Here is a 16,829-nt window from a genome sequence, read left to right on the forward strand (position 1 = left end):
CCAGGATAGAAAGGTCGGTGTGGGAATGGTAAGGGGAGTAAAGTGTTTGGCAACCAGGAGATCACATAGGTCAAGGTGCACTGAGCATCCTGTTGAGTTTCATTGTCTGTATAACTTGCCACAGCCAACAAGGGGCCGTTTCTTTGATCATCGTTACATCTTTGATTCATTTGTTCTATATCTCTCTACATCACTGTCTATACCTCTCGTTTCCCTTTCCCTTGACTCTCAGTCTGAAGAAGGGTCTCGGCCTGAAACGTCACCTATTCCTTTTCTCCAGAGATGTTGCCTGACCCACTGAGTTACTCCAGCATTTTGTGTCTATGGAGGACCGGACCTTTGCTGTACACCCTAAGCTGTTCTGTTTGTGTCATTGTCTATTTTCAGGAAGGGAACGGATTCACGTTCCATTACTGGGCATTGTTCGATGGGCATGCAGGCACTGGTGCTGCAGTCATGGCCTCGAGACTACTTCACGTCCACATCTGTGAACAACTGCGTGATATTGCCAACATCCTGCAGGACTGTGATGTACCTCCCCCGATCTGCCTCTCCAGCGAGGCCGAGGCGGTAACTGCAGATGGTGCGAAGAGCCCTGCACATCAGGGGGACTGGGAACCCCCCACTGACAACGAGGCACGGTTCCTGCTGGAGAAGGAAATCTCGCACGAGTCCCTGGTTATTGGTGCAATAGAAAACGCCTTTAAGCAGATGGTGAGTTGTGGGACCGCAGCGCTTCCACCCCACACTGGGCCTCCTGGGTGCTCTTTCATCTTCTAGGCAGCTCCCCAATGTACCTTCTGAACATCACTGTTATGTTCAATGAGTTACAGAATTGAGGATTTAAGTCCAGATCCAGAGGAAAAAAAATTGATGTGTGTTTATTTATACAGGCATGTGAGTGAGGTAACAAAAAAGAGGAAAATAGCCGAGCGCTTGCGCAAAGCGTACAGCGGGGGTCAAAAATGTACACACAAAATTACCAGTTTCAAGCCTCTTTTAGGTTGCATTTCAAAGTAAAAACAGACATTACAAAATAATGTGAATATGTCACTGCAATACTCATAACATTTTGAAGTAAATTTGCCCATTAATTGATAATCAGCCCAAAAAGGTGGTAATTGGCTTTCCTGCTGTGTTTTATATTTTAACTCCGTCTTAATTAATTTAGTTATATAATTTTGCACTTAAATTTAATATTTACTCTTTACAGTTCCACCACTGATTTTCTGGCACTCTTGGTTCCAGAGGTTTGCTGGTTTCAAGGAAGTCGGGTTTGGGGATAGATGTGCTGGTTTCAGCTGCGCTGGAGTTCCAGAGACCAGGCTGCAGGTTGCAAATTCAACCCACTGATCGGCCGTGGAAGTCCCGATGAGGTCGAGATTGGCTGCCTTGCCCAGCCTCGGTGCCACATTTCCGGGGAGACTTCCAGGGCGAGGGGGTTTCTCGCGGAACCCCTAGCGACCTCCAGCGGAACCCTAGTGTTCATTACAAATCTATACATCGTTCCGATTTCTCCGTTGGTAAACGTGATTTTGGCAAAGTGAAAAACACGGAAATCATGCAAAAACGCGGATTTTAAAAACGCGGAAATCCGCGGAAAAGCGGAAAATTCACAAGCCTGTTTATAAGATGTGGGCATTGCTGGCAAGACCAGGTTTCACCCCTAAACGCCCTGTAATAATTGACTTTCTGAAATAAGCCATTTCATAGAAACATAGAAACATAGAAAATAGGTGCAGGAGTAGGCCATTCGGCCCTTCGAGCCTGCACCGCCATTCAATATGATCATGGCTGATCATCCAGCTCAGTAACCTGTACCTGCCTTCTCTCCATACCCCCTGATCCCTTTAGCCACAAGGGCCACATCTAACTCCCTCTTAAATATAGCCAATGAACTGACCTCAACTACCTTCTGTGGCAGAGAATTCCACAGACTCACCACTCTCTGTGTGAAGAAATGTTTTCTCATCTCGGTCCTAAAAGATTTCCCCCTTATCCTTAAGCTGTGACCCCTGGTTCTGGACTCCCCCAACATCGGGAACAATCTTCCCGCATCTAGCCTCTCCAACCCCTTAAGAATTTTATATGTTTCTATAAGATCCCCCCTCAATCTTCTAAATTCCAGCGAGTACAAGCCGAGCCTATCCAGTCTTTCTTCATATGAAAGTCCCGCCATCCCAGGGATCAATCTGGTGAACCTTCTCTGTACTCCCTCTAAGGCAAGAACGTCTTTCCTCAGATTAGGAGACCAAAACTGCACACAATACTCCAGGTGCGGTCTCACCAATGCCCTGTACAACTGTTAGAATACCGTGGGTAGTTAAGAGATATGTTCAGGGCTGAAGAAGCGTCTTGACCCGAAACATCACCCATTCCTTCTCTCCAGAGTGGCTACCTGTTCCGCTGGGTTACTCCAGCATTTTGTGTCTATCTTCGGTTTAAACCAGCATTTGCAGTTCTTTCCTAAACAAAAAGTCTACTTGGACAGGCCTACTTACTTTTTCACAAAACCTCTCTTTGTTCTCCCCTGATCTGTGCAATTTTAAATTTAATTTCCAGTTCTGATGATAGTTTATTGATGTGAAATGTGAACACTGTGTTTCTCTCTACATATGTTAGCTTACCTGCTGGCTATTTCTTGCACTTTCCGATTCTATTACAACCTGCTAAGTTCCAGACTTTACCGAAGTAGGATAATGGACAGTATTCTAACCTGATCACAGGAGATGAGATTATAAATACATTAATGAAGTTGGACTTGAACAATTTCATCTCCTAACATTGGGCAGCAGGAAAGTCCATGTCTTGGGAAACCCAATTGCTGAATGAGTTATTCCCAACATTGCCCCACCTGGCACTTCAAAGTCTCCGTAATGGTACTCGATGGCCAGCACAACTGGGATTTGGATACAGACCTCCTAATCCTGTTACTTGCTCCAGAATCTCCCCTGTGAAATCTGCCCACCAGGCTAGCTTCCAAGGAACAGTTGCAGGTCACAGAGCTGCAGTAAACTGCAACCTTAGCATTTCCTGCATGATTTCCTCATGCAGAATTCCCCATTTTTCCAGTTGCTCGCCTATCTATGTAACTTTCTGCACTAACAATCCAGGTCATATGTTGCCTGAGAAGGTGAACTTGATCCACCTTGAACAGTGTAGGAAGGAACTGCAGATGCTGGTTGCACACTGCCGACAGACACCAAATGCTAGAGTAACTCAGCGGGACGGGCAGCATCTTTCCCTCCTGGTGTCCTGATCAATGTTTATACCAGCTTCCAGGTGAGACAGAGGCTCACATGCCATGGGGGAGAAGGTATAGGAGTATGAAGACCTTGAACTCCAGGTTTAGGAACGGCTTCTTCCCAACAACCATCATGCTATTCAACTCTACAAATACCAACTAAACTTCAAACTACGATCTGTCTTGGCTGCCTGAGGGACAATAGACAATAGGTGCAGGAGGAGGCCATTCGGCCCTTCGAGCCAGCACCACCATTCAATGTGATCATGGCTGATCATTCTCAATCAGTACCCCGTTCCTGCCTTCTCCCCATATCTCCTGACTCCGCTATCCTTAAGAGCTCTATCTAGCTCTCTCTCGAATGCATTCAGAGAATTGGCCTCCACTGCATTCTGAGGCAGTGAATTCCACAGATTCACAACTCTCTGACTGAAATTTTTTTTCCTTATCTCCGTTCTAAATGGCCTACCCCGTATTCTTAAACTGTGGCCCCTTGTTCTGGACTCCCCCAACATTGGGAACATGTTTCCTGCCTCTAACGTGTCCAACCCCTTAATAATCTTATATGTTTCGATAAAATCCCCTCTTATCCTTCTAAATTCCAGCGTATACAAGCCTAGCCGCTCCGGACTTCAGTCACTATGTTGGCTTTTTAATTTTTTTTTAACTTTTTATGTTTGTTTAGTGTGGTATCAATTGAATATGGTGTTTATAAAACTGTCGTGTTGCCGCTTAATTAAACACCTATGTGTAGAAGGAGCTGCATATGCTGGTTTACACCGAAAATAGGCACAAAATTCTGGAGTGACTCAGCAGGTCAGGCAGCATCTCTGGAGAGAAGGAATGGGTGATGTTGCAGGGTCGAGACTCTTCTTCAGACCGAAGAAGTGTGTTGACCCGAAACGTCACCCATTCCTTCTGTCCAGAGATGCTGCCTGTCCCGCTGAGTTACTCCAGCACTCTGTGACAATTAAACCCTCTTGACTTGTTACAGAAGTGGCTCCAGCTTCCAAGCATACTTCAGCGGCTGTGAAGCGATTTGGCGTGCCTCCAGATTGTGAATGAGATAATAGAAATGCAAGTCTTTGTTCTTTATACATAGTGATGATGCTGTTTATTATGAGCAACATCTCTATGTACTAAAGATAGTAGCTCGCATCCATGAAGAAAGAGAACTTAATAAAGTCCTTGACATGCATTGACGCTTTCAGGAGGGATTTGCTAGTTGGGGGATTAGCACCTGGGGTCTTGGCTGCCACAGTTGTGCATGGTCTGAGGAATGGACATCTCTTGTTGTTGCAGGACAAACAGATTGAAAGGGAAAGAACCTCTTCCTGCATTCTGGGCGGTTGCTGTGCTCTGGCGGTTATCTACCTTCTGGGAAAGATTTACGTGGCAAATGCAGGTGACAGCAGGTACAAAGGCTATTAGAAACCTAATGTACATCTATATACTAAAACTCTTGTTTGTTTGTTTGTTTGTTTGTTTGTTCCTGAACTACAGCCAAAACGATACATGATAGCGCAACAATTTTAGGCCCACCTTACTCACCGTCGTCCCTTTGGTGCTAATGGAAGAAGTTTCCTTGAAATCGGTGTAATATTTTTAAAGTTATTCACATTTTAAAGTTTAAATCTATCTCCTAGGGAGGGAGGAGGGGTAGGGGGAGGAGGGAGGATAAGGGAGATTGGAGGGGGGAGGAGGGAGGGGGGTGGAGGGAGGGAGGCAGGAGGATAAGGGGCGTTGAAGGATATGGAGTGGGGGAAGGGAAGGGGGAAGGGGGCGGGGTGGTGGGTGGTGAAGGGAGAGGCGGGAGAGGGGGAGGAGTGGGTGCTGCACCAATGCAGGAGAGGTTTGGGCCCAACGGGTCCACTTGGTCTATAATAAACCTACTGACTCCCACAGCTGTCTCGACTATATACCCCACCCGCCTCTCACAAAGACTCTATCCTCTACTCCCAATTCCTCCATCTCCGCCGCATCTGCGCCTAAGATGCAGTGATCCACACCAGGATATCATAGATGTCCTCATTCTTTAGTGAACGGAGGTTCCCCTATTCCATCATAGATTGTAATTTATTAGCCAAGCATGTAAAAACATACAAGGAATTTGATTTGCCATACAGTCATACCAAAAAAGCAACAAGACACACAACTACATACAAGTTAACATAAACATGTTAGGACCGAGGTCTTTTAGGACCGAGATGAGAAAACATTTCTTCACACAGAGAGTGGTGAGTCTGTGGAATTCTCTGCCACAGAAGGTAGTTGAGGCCAGTTCATTGGCTATATTTAAGAGGGAGTTAGATGTGGCCCTTGTGGCTAAAGGGATCAGGGGGTATGGAGAGAAGGCAGGTACAGGTTACTGAGCTGGATGATCAGCCATGATCATATTGAATGGCGGTGCAGGCTCGAAGGGCCGAATGGCTTACTCCTGCACCTATTTTCTATGTTTCTATGTAACATCCAGCATCTCCCCCACATTCCTCACTGTGATGGAAGGCAATAAAGTCTTATCCTCTTTCCTCCTTATTCTCCCGCGGAAGGCACAGTCGAACCATCTGCAGATAGATGAGGCCGACACACGGGTCTCCTCGATATCCCGCAGCTCCATTCTTGCTCCCCCTTCCCCCAGTTGCAACAGGAACAGAGTATCCCTAGACCCACCTTTCACCCCATCAGCCATCGCATACAACACATAATCAATCCTCCGACATTTTCCCCACCTCCAACGGATCCCACCACCAGTCACATCTTCCCATCTCCACCCCTTTCCACTTCCTGCAGAGACCCCTCCCTCCACAACTCCCTGGTCAACTTGTCCCTTCCCACCCAAACCACCCCCTCACCAAGTACTTTCCCCTACAACCACAGGCGATGCAACACCTGTCCCTGTGTAGGGATACACCCGGATACACCTGTATGCACCTGTATAGGGAAACCTCCTCCCTCAAATCTGTCCAAGGACGATTGTTTCAGGTGAGGCAGAGGTTCACCTGCACCTCCTCCACCCTCATCTACTAAGTTTGATACATTCCCACACTATGTTCCAGGTGAGGACTCCTATATATCAGTGAGACCAAGCATAGGCTTGGCGATCGTTTTGCTGAACACCTCCGCTCAGTCCGCCCAGGCCTGTGCGATCCCCCGGTTACTAAGCACCCCCTCCCATTCCAACACTGACCTTTCTGTCCTGGGCCTCCTCCATTGTCAGAGTGAGGCCCAGTGCAAATTGGAGGAACAGCACCTCATATTTTGCTTGGGCAGCTTACACCCCAGCGGTATGAACATTGACTTCTCTAACTTCGAGTAACTCTTGCTTTCCCTCTGTCTCTGTTCCTCCCCCACCCTAGTTCTCCCATTCGTTTCACTGTCCTAATTCATTTGACTGATTGTATGCCTCCTTGTCACCTTCCCCTCAGCTAACAATGAATTTCCTACATTTCCTTATCAGCGTCTGCTTTGATCTGTTATTTTCACACCTTGCCCTCCATATCTCTTGACTCCCTCTCCCCTGACTGCCAGTCTGAAGAATGGTCTCGACCTGAAACGTCACCCGTTCCTTCTCCCCAGAGATGCTGCCAATCCCGCTGAGTTACTCCAGCATTTTGTGTCTTATCGCCGGTACAAAGCCTAGTTTGCCAGTCCTAGACTACCAGAGGAACAATGGACTATGTGTTAGGACCATGTCAGAGTTGGATACACAGAACCATTTTGACATAGGAGAGGGCTATTCAGCCTAACAAAGCCGTGTATGCATCCTATATTGTAAAGCAGTTAGTCCTGGTCGTGCCTTGCAGCCCAGCACTTAAATTCCTCTGTCGCCTATCCAGTTTAGTTTAAACTCATAAGGGTTCGACCTGAAACATCGTCTGTCCATGTTCTCCAGGGATGCTGTCTGACCTGCTGAGTTGCTCCAGCTTTCTGTATCTTTTTTTTCAAAACAAGGGATTGCCTTGGAGAGGCAGTGAAAAATAGATAAAATCTCTAGTTAGGTGAATTGTTCTTCTTTCCACCCATTCCTCCCATCTATTTTAAAAAACTAGCGCAGTTATTCCCTTTGGACTTACAGTTAGTCAGATAAAAGCTGAGTTCTCATTCAAAGGAATTTGGTAAATAGATTTACACCTTGTACACAAGGTAAATGTTCCAAATCAACTGTTCCAATGAGCAGTTTGAAGCAGGGTCTCGACCCGAAACGTCAACCAATAGACAATAGGGGAAGGAGTAGGCCATTCGGCCCTTCGAGCCAGCACCACCATTCAATGTGATCATGGCTGATCATTATCAATCAGTACCCCGTGATCATTCTCCCCATACCCCCTGAATCCTTAAGAGCTCTATCTAGCTCTCTCTTGAATGTATTCAGAGAATTGGCCTCCACTGCCTTCTGAGGCAGAGAATTCCACAGATTCACAACTCTCTGACTGAAAAAGTTTTTCCTCATCTCCGTTCTAAATGGCCTACCCCTTATTCTTAAACTGTGGCCCCTTGTTCTGGACTCCCCCAACATTGGGAACATGTTTCCTGCCTCTAACGTGTCCAACCCCTTAATAATCTTATACGTTTCGATAAGATCCCCTCGCATCCTTCTAAATTCCAGTGTATACAAGCCTAGTCGCTCCAGTCTTTATAGAGAACCATTCCTTCTCTCCATAGATGCTGCCTGTCCCGCTGAGTTACTTCAGCATTTTGTGTCTATCTTCCTTCCAAATGATTTGCCTTCCTCCAGGAAAAAAATCTTTCTCCTGAATCCCAGCCAGGATCTAAGTTTGATACATTCCCACACTATCTCCCCATGTTCCTTGTGCCTGAAACCGACTGGATGGGTTTACAGGAAGGAACAAGGGGTGATTTCACTGAAATATACAGGGTTTGCAGGCATGACGTTTTCCATTGATTGGGGCGCCCAGAAGTGGTGGTCCCAGTCTCAAGGTTGGCCTTTCAGGACCAAGATAACAAAGGATTTCTTCACCAATAAGATTGTGAATTTTTGGAATTCCGTAGCTAAGTTTGCTGTTGCCACTTGATTGTTGAATTGATTAAAAACCGCGATTGTTACAATATTGGATCGTACAGGATATGGGATTATGTCATGAACGTAGCCCTGAGGTAACAGTTTAACTGTGATCTGAATAAATCAGGCATGATGGGCTGAATGGCCTACTCCCACTCCTGCTTCTTACTTTGCTCCTGTAAAATCTGTGCCCTCTGGTTATTAGATCTTTAACTATTGGAAACAACTTCTCTTAATTTACTCTGTCTCGACGCTTAATGTGCCTAATTACCTTTATCAAATTTGAAAATTGTTTTTGTGTTTAATTCCAGAGCTATTCTAATCCGCAATGGAGAAATTATCCCACTGTCTAATGAATTCACTCCAGAATCAGAGCGACAGAGATTGCAGTATTTAGTAAGGAAATATTTCCTACCTTGTCTTCTTGCCCTCCATATAAATCTATATTTTTTAAATCCTGGACACTTTGAAGTATGTGTTAGGGTGACAAGGGGCATCCACTCTTCCCCATGCTCGTGCTCTGTTCCAGCTTGTTGCTGTGCAGCCAGATCTCCCTGGCTCCAGGATTCTTTTGGGCTTCAGTTCATTGAGGGCATGTTTCAGGAATTGGCCACCGTGTCGCCTTCTATGCCAGAATAGTCTCTGAGAGCTCTGGTTAAATGTGGAAGGATAATGGGTTCAGTCAACAAGAGTATGAGGGCGTGCAGCGTAGGTTTACTAGGTTAATTCCCGGAATGACGGGACTGTCATATGTTGAAAGACTGGATCGACTAGGCTTGTATACACTGGAATTTAGAAGGATGGGAGGAGATCTTATCGAAACGTATAAGATTATTAAGGGGTTGGACATGTTAGAGGCAGAAAACATGTTCCCAATGTTGGGGGAGTCCAGAACAAGGGGGCACAGTTTAAGAATAAGGGGTAGGCCATTTAGAACTGAGATGAGGAAAAACTTTTTCAGTCAGAGAGTTGTGAATCTGTGGAATTCTCTGCCTCAGAAGGCAGTGGAGGCCAATTCTCTGAATGCATTCAAGAGAGAGCTAGATAGAGCTCTTAAGGATAGCGGAGTCAGGGGGTATGGGGAGAAGGCAGGAACGGGGTACTGATTGAGAATGATCAGCCATGATCACATTGAATGGCGGTGCTGGCTCATAGGGCCAAATGGCTTCCTCCTGCACCTATTGTCTATGGTCTATTGTCTAGTAAAGACTAAAGAATGAACACACGCAGCAGGGGTAACTCAGCAGGGTCAGACATCATCTCTGGAGAAGAGGAATAGGTGACATTTCGGGTCGAGACCCTTCTTCTGAAGAAGGGTCTCGACCCAAAACGTCACCTATTCCTTTTCTCCAGAGATGCAGTCTGACCCCGCTGAGTTACTCCAGCTACTTGTGTCTATCTTCAGTTTAAACCAGCATCTGCAGTTCCTTCCTACACAAGATGTAGACTAGGTTGACTTCCATCACTGTCCACTCCAATAGAAAGCCATTCTTACAGACGTGGGAACTATCTAACTTGCCACAATCTGGGGATAAATCTCAGTGTCTAGTCATCCCATTAATCTGTTCCCCAATTCCACGTCTAAATGACTGCTGGTTTTGTGCAAGCCATGTGGTCATACAACTACAAATTTTCTCACCGTTTAATGTACCCTTCAACCACAGTACTCAGTATTGGTTTACTGTCCTCCATTTTACCACTCTCATTGTTATTTTCAATCCAATCCCACCCCCAACACCAAAACCTTTGCATGACACCCCTTATCTCTGTAAAATACGTAGATCTCCAACCTTCTGACATCCCTTTCCTCTGTTCCTGGCGTCTATGACATCTTTAATGTTCTTCACTGCACCATTGGCGATAGGGCTTTCAGACACCAAGACCTGAACCCTGGAATGTCCTCCCTCAATTTCTTCATCTTTTGAATTCTTTAAAATTATCCTTGAAACACGACTTTCATCACCTGTCCCGATGGCTCAGTGAACAGTCTTGTTTAATAATAATCCTGTCAGGCAACTTGGAACATTTTACTTGCTGTATTAATCTAGGTTGTTTTTGTTCAGGGATATTTACAGCCACACCTTCTTGGAAATGAGTTCACACGTTTGGAATTTCCGAGGAGAATTCAGCACAGGGAAATTGGACGCAGGATGTTGTTCCGTGATTATAGCATGACTGGCTGGTGAGAGTCCACACACAACAATTATTTAACTCATTTTACTGGACTTGAACGTCGCCAGCAAGAGCATCCTGTACGATCTTTCCTTAATTGACCTCCAGAGGGTGATAGTGATCATTGAACTGACACAAACTTCCTGACTGTAGGAAAATAACTGCAGATGCTGGTACAAATCGAAGGTATCACAAAATGCTGGAGTAACTCGGCAGGTCAGGCAGCATCTCAGGAGAGAAGGAATGGGTCAGGTCGAGACCTTTCTTCAGACTGATGTTAGGGGAGGGGGCGGGACAAAGAAAGGATGTCGTTGGAGACAGGAAGACAGTGGGAGAACTGGGAAGGGGGAGGGGAAAGAGAGGGACAGAGGAGCTATCTGAAGTTAGAGAAGTCAATGTTCATACTGCTGGGGTGTAAGCTGCCCAAGCGAAATATGAGATGCTGTTCCTCCAATTTGCGGTGGGCCTCACTATGACAATGGAGGAGGCCTGTGACAGAAAGGTCAGATTGGGAGTGGGAGGGGGAGTTGAAGAAAGCGAATGGTATGTTAGCATTCATAGCAAGAGGATTTGAGTATAGGAGCAGGGATGTTCTACTGCAGTTGTTCAGGGCCTTGGTGAGACCGCACCTGGAGTATTGTGTACAGTTTTGGTCTCCTAATCTGAGGAAAGACATTCTAGCCTTAGAGGGAGTACAGAGAAGGTTCACCAGATTGATCCCTGGGATGGCAGGACTTTCATATGAAGAAAGACTGGATAGACTAGGCTTATACTCGCTGGAATTTAGAAGACTGAGGGGGGATCTTATTGAAACATATAAAATTCTTAAGGGGTTGGGGAGGCTAGATGCGGGAAGATTGTTCCCGATGTTGGGGAAGTCCAGAACCAGGGGTCACAGCTTAAGGATAAGGGGGAAGTCTTTTAGGACAGAGATGAGAAAACATTTCTTCACACAGAGAGTGGTGAGTCTGTGGAATTCTCTGCCACAGAAGGTAGTTGAGGCCAGTTCATTGGCTATATTTAAGAGGGAGTTAGATGTGGCCCTTGTGGCTAAAGGGATTAGGGGGTATGGAGAGAAGGCAGGTACAGGTTACTGAGCTGGATGATCAGCCATGATCATATTGAATGGCGGTGCAGGCTCGAAGGGCCGAATGGCCTACTCCTGCACCTATTTTCTATGTTGAAGTGCTGAGCCACCGGGAGATCAGTTTGGTTAAGGCGGACTGAGCGAAGGTGTTGAGCAAAACGATCGCTGAGCCTGCGTTTGGTCTCGCCGATGTAGAGAAGTTGACATCTGGAATAGCGGATACAATAGATGAGGTTGGAGGAGGTGCAGGTGAACCTCTGCCTCACCTGGAAAGACTGGTTGGGTCCTTGGATGGAGTCGAGGGGGAGCATGAGCGGAGCTGCAGGATATGGAGCTCGATATCCCACAGCTCTGCTCTTGCTCCCCCTCCCCACATTCGTAACAAGGATAGAGTCCCCCTTGTGCTCACCTTCCACCCCATCAGCCAGCGTATTCAACAAATTATCCTCCAATATTTCCGCCACCTCCAACGGGATCCCACTACTGGCCACATCTTCCCATCTCCTCCCCTTTCTACGTTCCGCAGAGACCGTTCCCTCCGTAACTCCCTGGTCCACTCGTCCCTTCCCACCCAAACCAGCCCCTCCCCAGGTACTTTCCCCTGCAACCGCAGGAGATGCAACACCTGTCCCTTTACCTACCCCCTCGACTCCATCCAAGGACCCAAACAGTCCAGGTATAGGCTCACCTGCACCTCCTCCAACCTCATCTATTGTATCCATTGTTCCAGATGTCAACTTCTCTACATCGCCGAGACCAAACGCAGGCTCGACGATCGTTTCGCTCAACACCTTCGCTCAGTCCGCCTTAACCAATCCAATATCCTAGTGGCTCAGCACTTCAACTCCCCCTCACACTCCCAGTCTGATCTTTCTGTCGTGGGCCTCCTCCATTGTCAGAGTGAGGCCCAGTGCAAATTGGAGGAACAGCATCTCATATTTCGCTTGGGCAGCTTACACCCCAGCAGTATGAACATTGACTTCTCTAACTTCAGATAGCTCCTCTGTCCCGCTCTTTCCCCTCCACCATCCCAGTTCTCCCACTGTTTTCCTGTCTCCAACGACATCCTTTCTTTGTCCCGCCCCCTCCCCTGACATCAGTCTGAAGAAGGGTCTCGACCTGAAACCCATTCCTTCTCTCCTGAGATGCTGCCTGGCCCGCCGAGTTATTGGGTGGGTGGGAGAATGGCTTGGTGAGCACTTTTGGACACATGGGCATTTGGATTGAATCAAAAATTGTTTTTCCAGGCAAAGAGCTCCGGAAATAGGTCTGAGTAATAATTCTTCCAGAGATCTGGCACAGTCAAAATGGGATGAATGTTACTGTGTTCCTCCATGTCTATGAAGAATTATTGATTTGTCCAACTCAAGACTTGAGCTTTTTTAAGAAGGGTCTCGACCCGAAATGTCACCCATTCCTTCTCACCAGGGATATTGCCTGTCCTGCTGAGTTACTCCAGCATTTTGTGACTACCTTCAATTTAGACAATAGACAATAGGTGCAGGAGGAGGCCATTCAGCCCTTCGAGCCAGCACCACCATTCAATGTGATTATGCCTGATCATTCTCAATCAGTACCCCGTTCCTGCCTTCTCCCCATACCCCCTGACTCCACTATCCTTAAGAGCTCTATCTAGCTCTCTCTTGAATGCATTCGGAGAATTGGCCTCCACTGCCTTCTGAGGCAGAGAATTCCACAGATTCACAACTCTCTGACTGAAAAAGTTTTTCCTCATCTCCGTTCTAAATGGCCTACCCCTTATTCTTAAACTGTGGCCCCTGGTTCTGGACTCCCCCAACATTGGGAACATGTTTCCTGCCTCTAACGTGTCCAACCCCTTAATAATCTTATACGTTTCGATAAGATCCCCTCTCGTCCTTCTAAATTCTATTGTTTACAAGCCTAGTCGCTCCAGTCTTTCAACGTATGACAGTCCCGCCATTCCGGGAATTAACCTAGTAATTTAAACCAGCATCTGCTGTTCCTTCCTACACACTTGAGCTTTTTGTTTAGTTTAGAGATACAGTGCGGAAACAGGCCCAGCGAGTCCAACCGACCAGCGATCTGACACTAACACTATCCTACACACACTTGGGACAATTTACAATTTTTACCAAAGCAAATTAACCTACGTCTTTGGAGTGCAGGAGGAAACCAGAGCACCTGGAGAAAACCCACGCGGTCACAGGAAGGCAATGTACAAACTCCGTACAAACAGCGCCCATAGTCCGGATCAAACCCTGGTCTCTGGCGCTGTAAGGCAGCAACTCTACCGCTGCACCACTGTGCCGCCCCTTTACGAGAGCCAAATTAATATTTTCTGATCTACTCAATGAATATTATAGCATCCCTTCTTCTTTCTGTAGGGCATACAAGACTATCAAAGAGGATGACTTGAAGTTCCCATTGGTATATGGTGAAGGCAAAAAGGTAATTGAAGATTGATAAAAAATACAACTGAAAGCCGACTTTGAAAACTCTCGATTTCAAGTTTGCAATCCTGGAGTGAGCATTGCAAAAATTTCAGGTGCTGGAAAGAATCAAAGAGACTTTTTTTGTGTAGACATTTCTAGAGTTATACAGCACTGAAACAGGCCCTTCAACCCACCCTGTCCATCCAGCACCAGTCTACACAAATCTCATCGGCCAACACTTGGTCTGTGAAATGTGAGTGTTGCAATATGGGGAAAACCAATTTATCTCACGTTAAATTCAAAAACATCAAACACACTTAAACCAAAGGGTCCAAGTAAAAATGGGTACAGAAATGGCATCTGGCAACAGGATAAGTTGAGAAGGTTGTTAAAAAGACACATTTGCCAGCCTATGAGGAAAGAGCAAGGAAGTGGGATGAATTTCACTGCACCATCAAAGCAGCAGAACAAATATAATGGGCTAGTTAGGCCTGCTTACATTTGCAGAATTTCCAGAATTTTACGGCTTTTGTTCTTGGGGTTTGATGTTAATTACGATTAATTGTGGGAGAGAGAACTGCTATATTCTTAAAATAGTGAAACATTTGAGGTCACCTTAGAAAGACTAATATTGACTGTTTAATGTCGTGTTGTATTGTTAGTTAATTTAGTGACGGGAGCATTTTCAACAAAATGTTGATATGTGGATTGATAACAAGTATAACAAGTGGTGGAAGGGGATAGTTAAGATGAACGAAGGAAGAAGAAACACAGGTAGATTGTATGTGGAGGATTGGCAGATGGAACAATGGGTTACATCAACGAATATTGTATTTTCTAGTATCAAGTAACCCACTCCTTTCCTTTCCCAATCCACCCAGGCACTTAAAGAGTGGCCGCCAGCCAACCCTCCACTGACTGAGTGAGCAACAGGTGTGCTCAGTGTTCCTAGGTCTGCTCACGTGCATAGGTGTCTACAAGTCGGGTGTTCATAATATGGGGATGGCCTACACACTGGGTATCTTCCCTCTACACTCAGTCCTGGTGCAGAGTCGGAGCATAACGGTGGATTTTAGTTCATCGAGAGATTTCAGTTGTGGCTGGTCAACTAGTTTCCATAAATGAGTTTTCAAGAACAGTGCGAACAGCAGCATTCCTGCACGGTGGCGCAGCGGTAGAGTTGCTGCCTTACAGCGCCAGAGCTCTGGATTCGATCCTGACTACGGGTGCTGTTTCTCTGGAGTTTGCACGTTCTCCCCGTGACCTGCGTGGGTTTTCCCCGGGTGCCTCCCACACTCCAAAGACGCACAGGATTGTAGGCTAATTGGCTTGGTAAAATTGTAAATTGTCCCTAGTGTGCGGGGATCGCTGGTCAGTGTGGGGACCGTAGACCAAAGGGCCGGTTTCCACGCTATATCACGAAACTAAACTAACAGCCAGCATTCCTCTCGACTTGTCAAAGGGTTTTTGAACAGACTCTTGCACTTTACATTCATGATGATATGTGAATTACTGAGGCACTGACTATCTCAACAGGCACGCGTCATGGCAACCATAGGAGTAACTCGAGGAATGGGAGATCATGATTTGAAGGATCACTATTCCAACATCCACATCAAACCTTTCTTGTCCTGCATGCCAGAGGTGAGAGCTATCAATGGACACTGTCAATAATAGTAATTGTTTCAGAAGGGGCTGCCTACTTCAGAGTTCCGCAGTAGATAATAAAGGGGACTTGAATTGATCTTCTCCAAGTCCAATATCCAACTCAAAGATTCTACAGTTGTACCGGGCCCTGGTGAGACCGCACCTGGAGTACTGTGTGCAGTTTTGGTCTCCAGATTTGAGGAAGGATATTCTTGCTATTGAGGGCGTGCAGCGTAGGTTCACTAGGTTGATTCCCGGAATGGCGGGACTGTCGTATGTTGAAAGGCTGGAGCAATTAGGCTTGTATACACTGGAATTTAGAAGGATGAGGGGGGATCTTATTGAAACATATAAGATAATTAGGGGATTGGACACATTAGAGGCAGGAAACATGTTCCCAATGTTGGGGGAGTCCAGAACAAGGGGCCACAGTTTAAGAATAAGGGGTAGGCCATTTAGAATGGAGATGAGGAAGAACTTTTTCAGTCAGAGAGTGGTGAAGGTGTGGAATTCTCTGCCTCAGAAGGCAGTGGAGGCCAGTTCGTTGGATGCTTTCAAGAGAGAGCTGGATAGAGCTCTTAAGGATAGCGGAGTGAGGGGGTATGGGGAGAAGGCAGGAACGGGGTACTGATTGAGAGTGATCAGCCATGATCACATTGAATGGCGGTGCTGGCTCGAAGGGCTGAATGGCCTTCTCCTGCACCTATTGTCTATTGTCTATAGTGTAGGAAGGAACTGCAGATCCTTGTCTAAACTGAGGATAGACACTAAAGGCTGGAGTAACTCAGCGGGTCAGGCAGCATCTCTGGAGAGAAGGAATGGGTGACGTTTCAGGTCGAGACCCTTCGGACTTCAAGTCACGGGAAAGGGGAACGGGAGATACAAAAGAAGTAGAGAGATATAGAACAAATGAATGAAAGATAGGCAAATAAGTAACAATGATAAAGGAAACATCATTGTTAGCTAGGTGGGAACGAAAGACTTGAGTGGGGGAGGTATGGAGAGAGAGTTAATGCAGTGGTTACTTGAAGTTAGACAAATCAATGTTCATACCACTGGGCTGTAAGCTGCCCAAGCGAAATATGAGAAGCTGTTCCTTCAATTTGTGTTTAGCCTCACTCTGACAATGGAGGAGGCCTAGGACAGAAAGGTCTGTGTAGGAATGGGAAGAGGAATTAAAGTGTTTAGCAAACCGGGAGATCAGGTAGGTCCAGGTGGACTGAGCGAAGGTGTTTAGCGATAAAA

The 16,829-nt window shown here is 46.3% G+C and overlaps 1 protein-coding gene across 4 annotated transcripts in view; it reads left to right on the top strand.

The window, feature by feature from the left end:
• The window catches only part of LOC144605391 (protein phosphatase 1H-like), a 52,361-nt gene that overhangs the window by 20,589 nt on the left and 14,943 nt on the right, over positions 1-16,829 (top strand). For 3 of the 4 annotated variants that reach the window (XM_078420566.1, XM_078420563.1, XM_078420564.1), the window contains exons 3-8: positions 388-714; positions 4,547-4,659; positions 8,576-8,660; positions 10,328-10,446; positions 13,890-13,953; positions 15,474-15,581. In XM_078420566.1, the coding sequence (XP_078276692.1) occupies positions 457-714; positions 4,547-4,659; positions 8,576-8,660; positions 10,328-10,446; positions 13,890-13,953; positions 15,474-15,581 (747 nt within the window). In that variant the 5' untranslated portion in view covers positions 388-456. The remainder of the gene's footprint in view (positions 1-387; positions 715-4,546; positions 4,660-8,575; positions 8,661-10,327; positions 10,447-13,889; positions 13,954-15,473; positions 15,582-16,829) is intronic. The other variant, XM_078420565.1, reaches the window with a different exon arrangement.

Source organism: Rhinoraja longicauda, chromosome 24 (assembly GCF_053455715.1).
Source record: "Rhinoraja longicauda isolate Sanriku21f chromosome 24, sRhiLon1.1, whole genome shotgun sequence".
NCBI classification, from domain to species: Eukaryota; Metazoa; Chordata; class Chondrichthyes; order Rajiformes; family Arhynchobatidae; genus Rhinoraja; species Rhinoraja longicauda.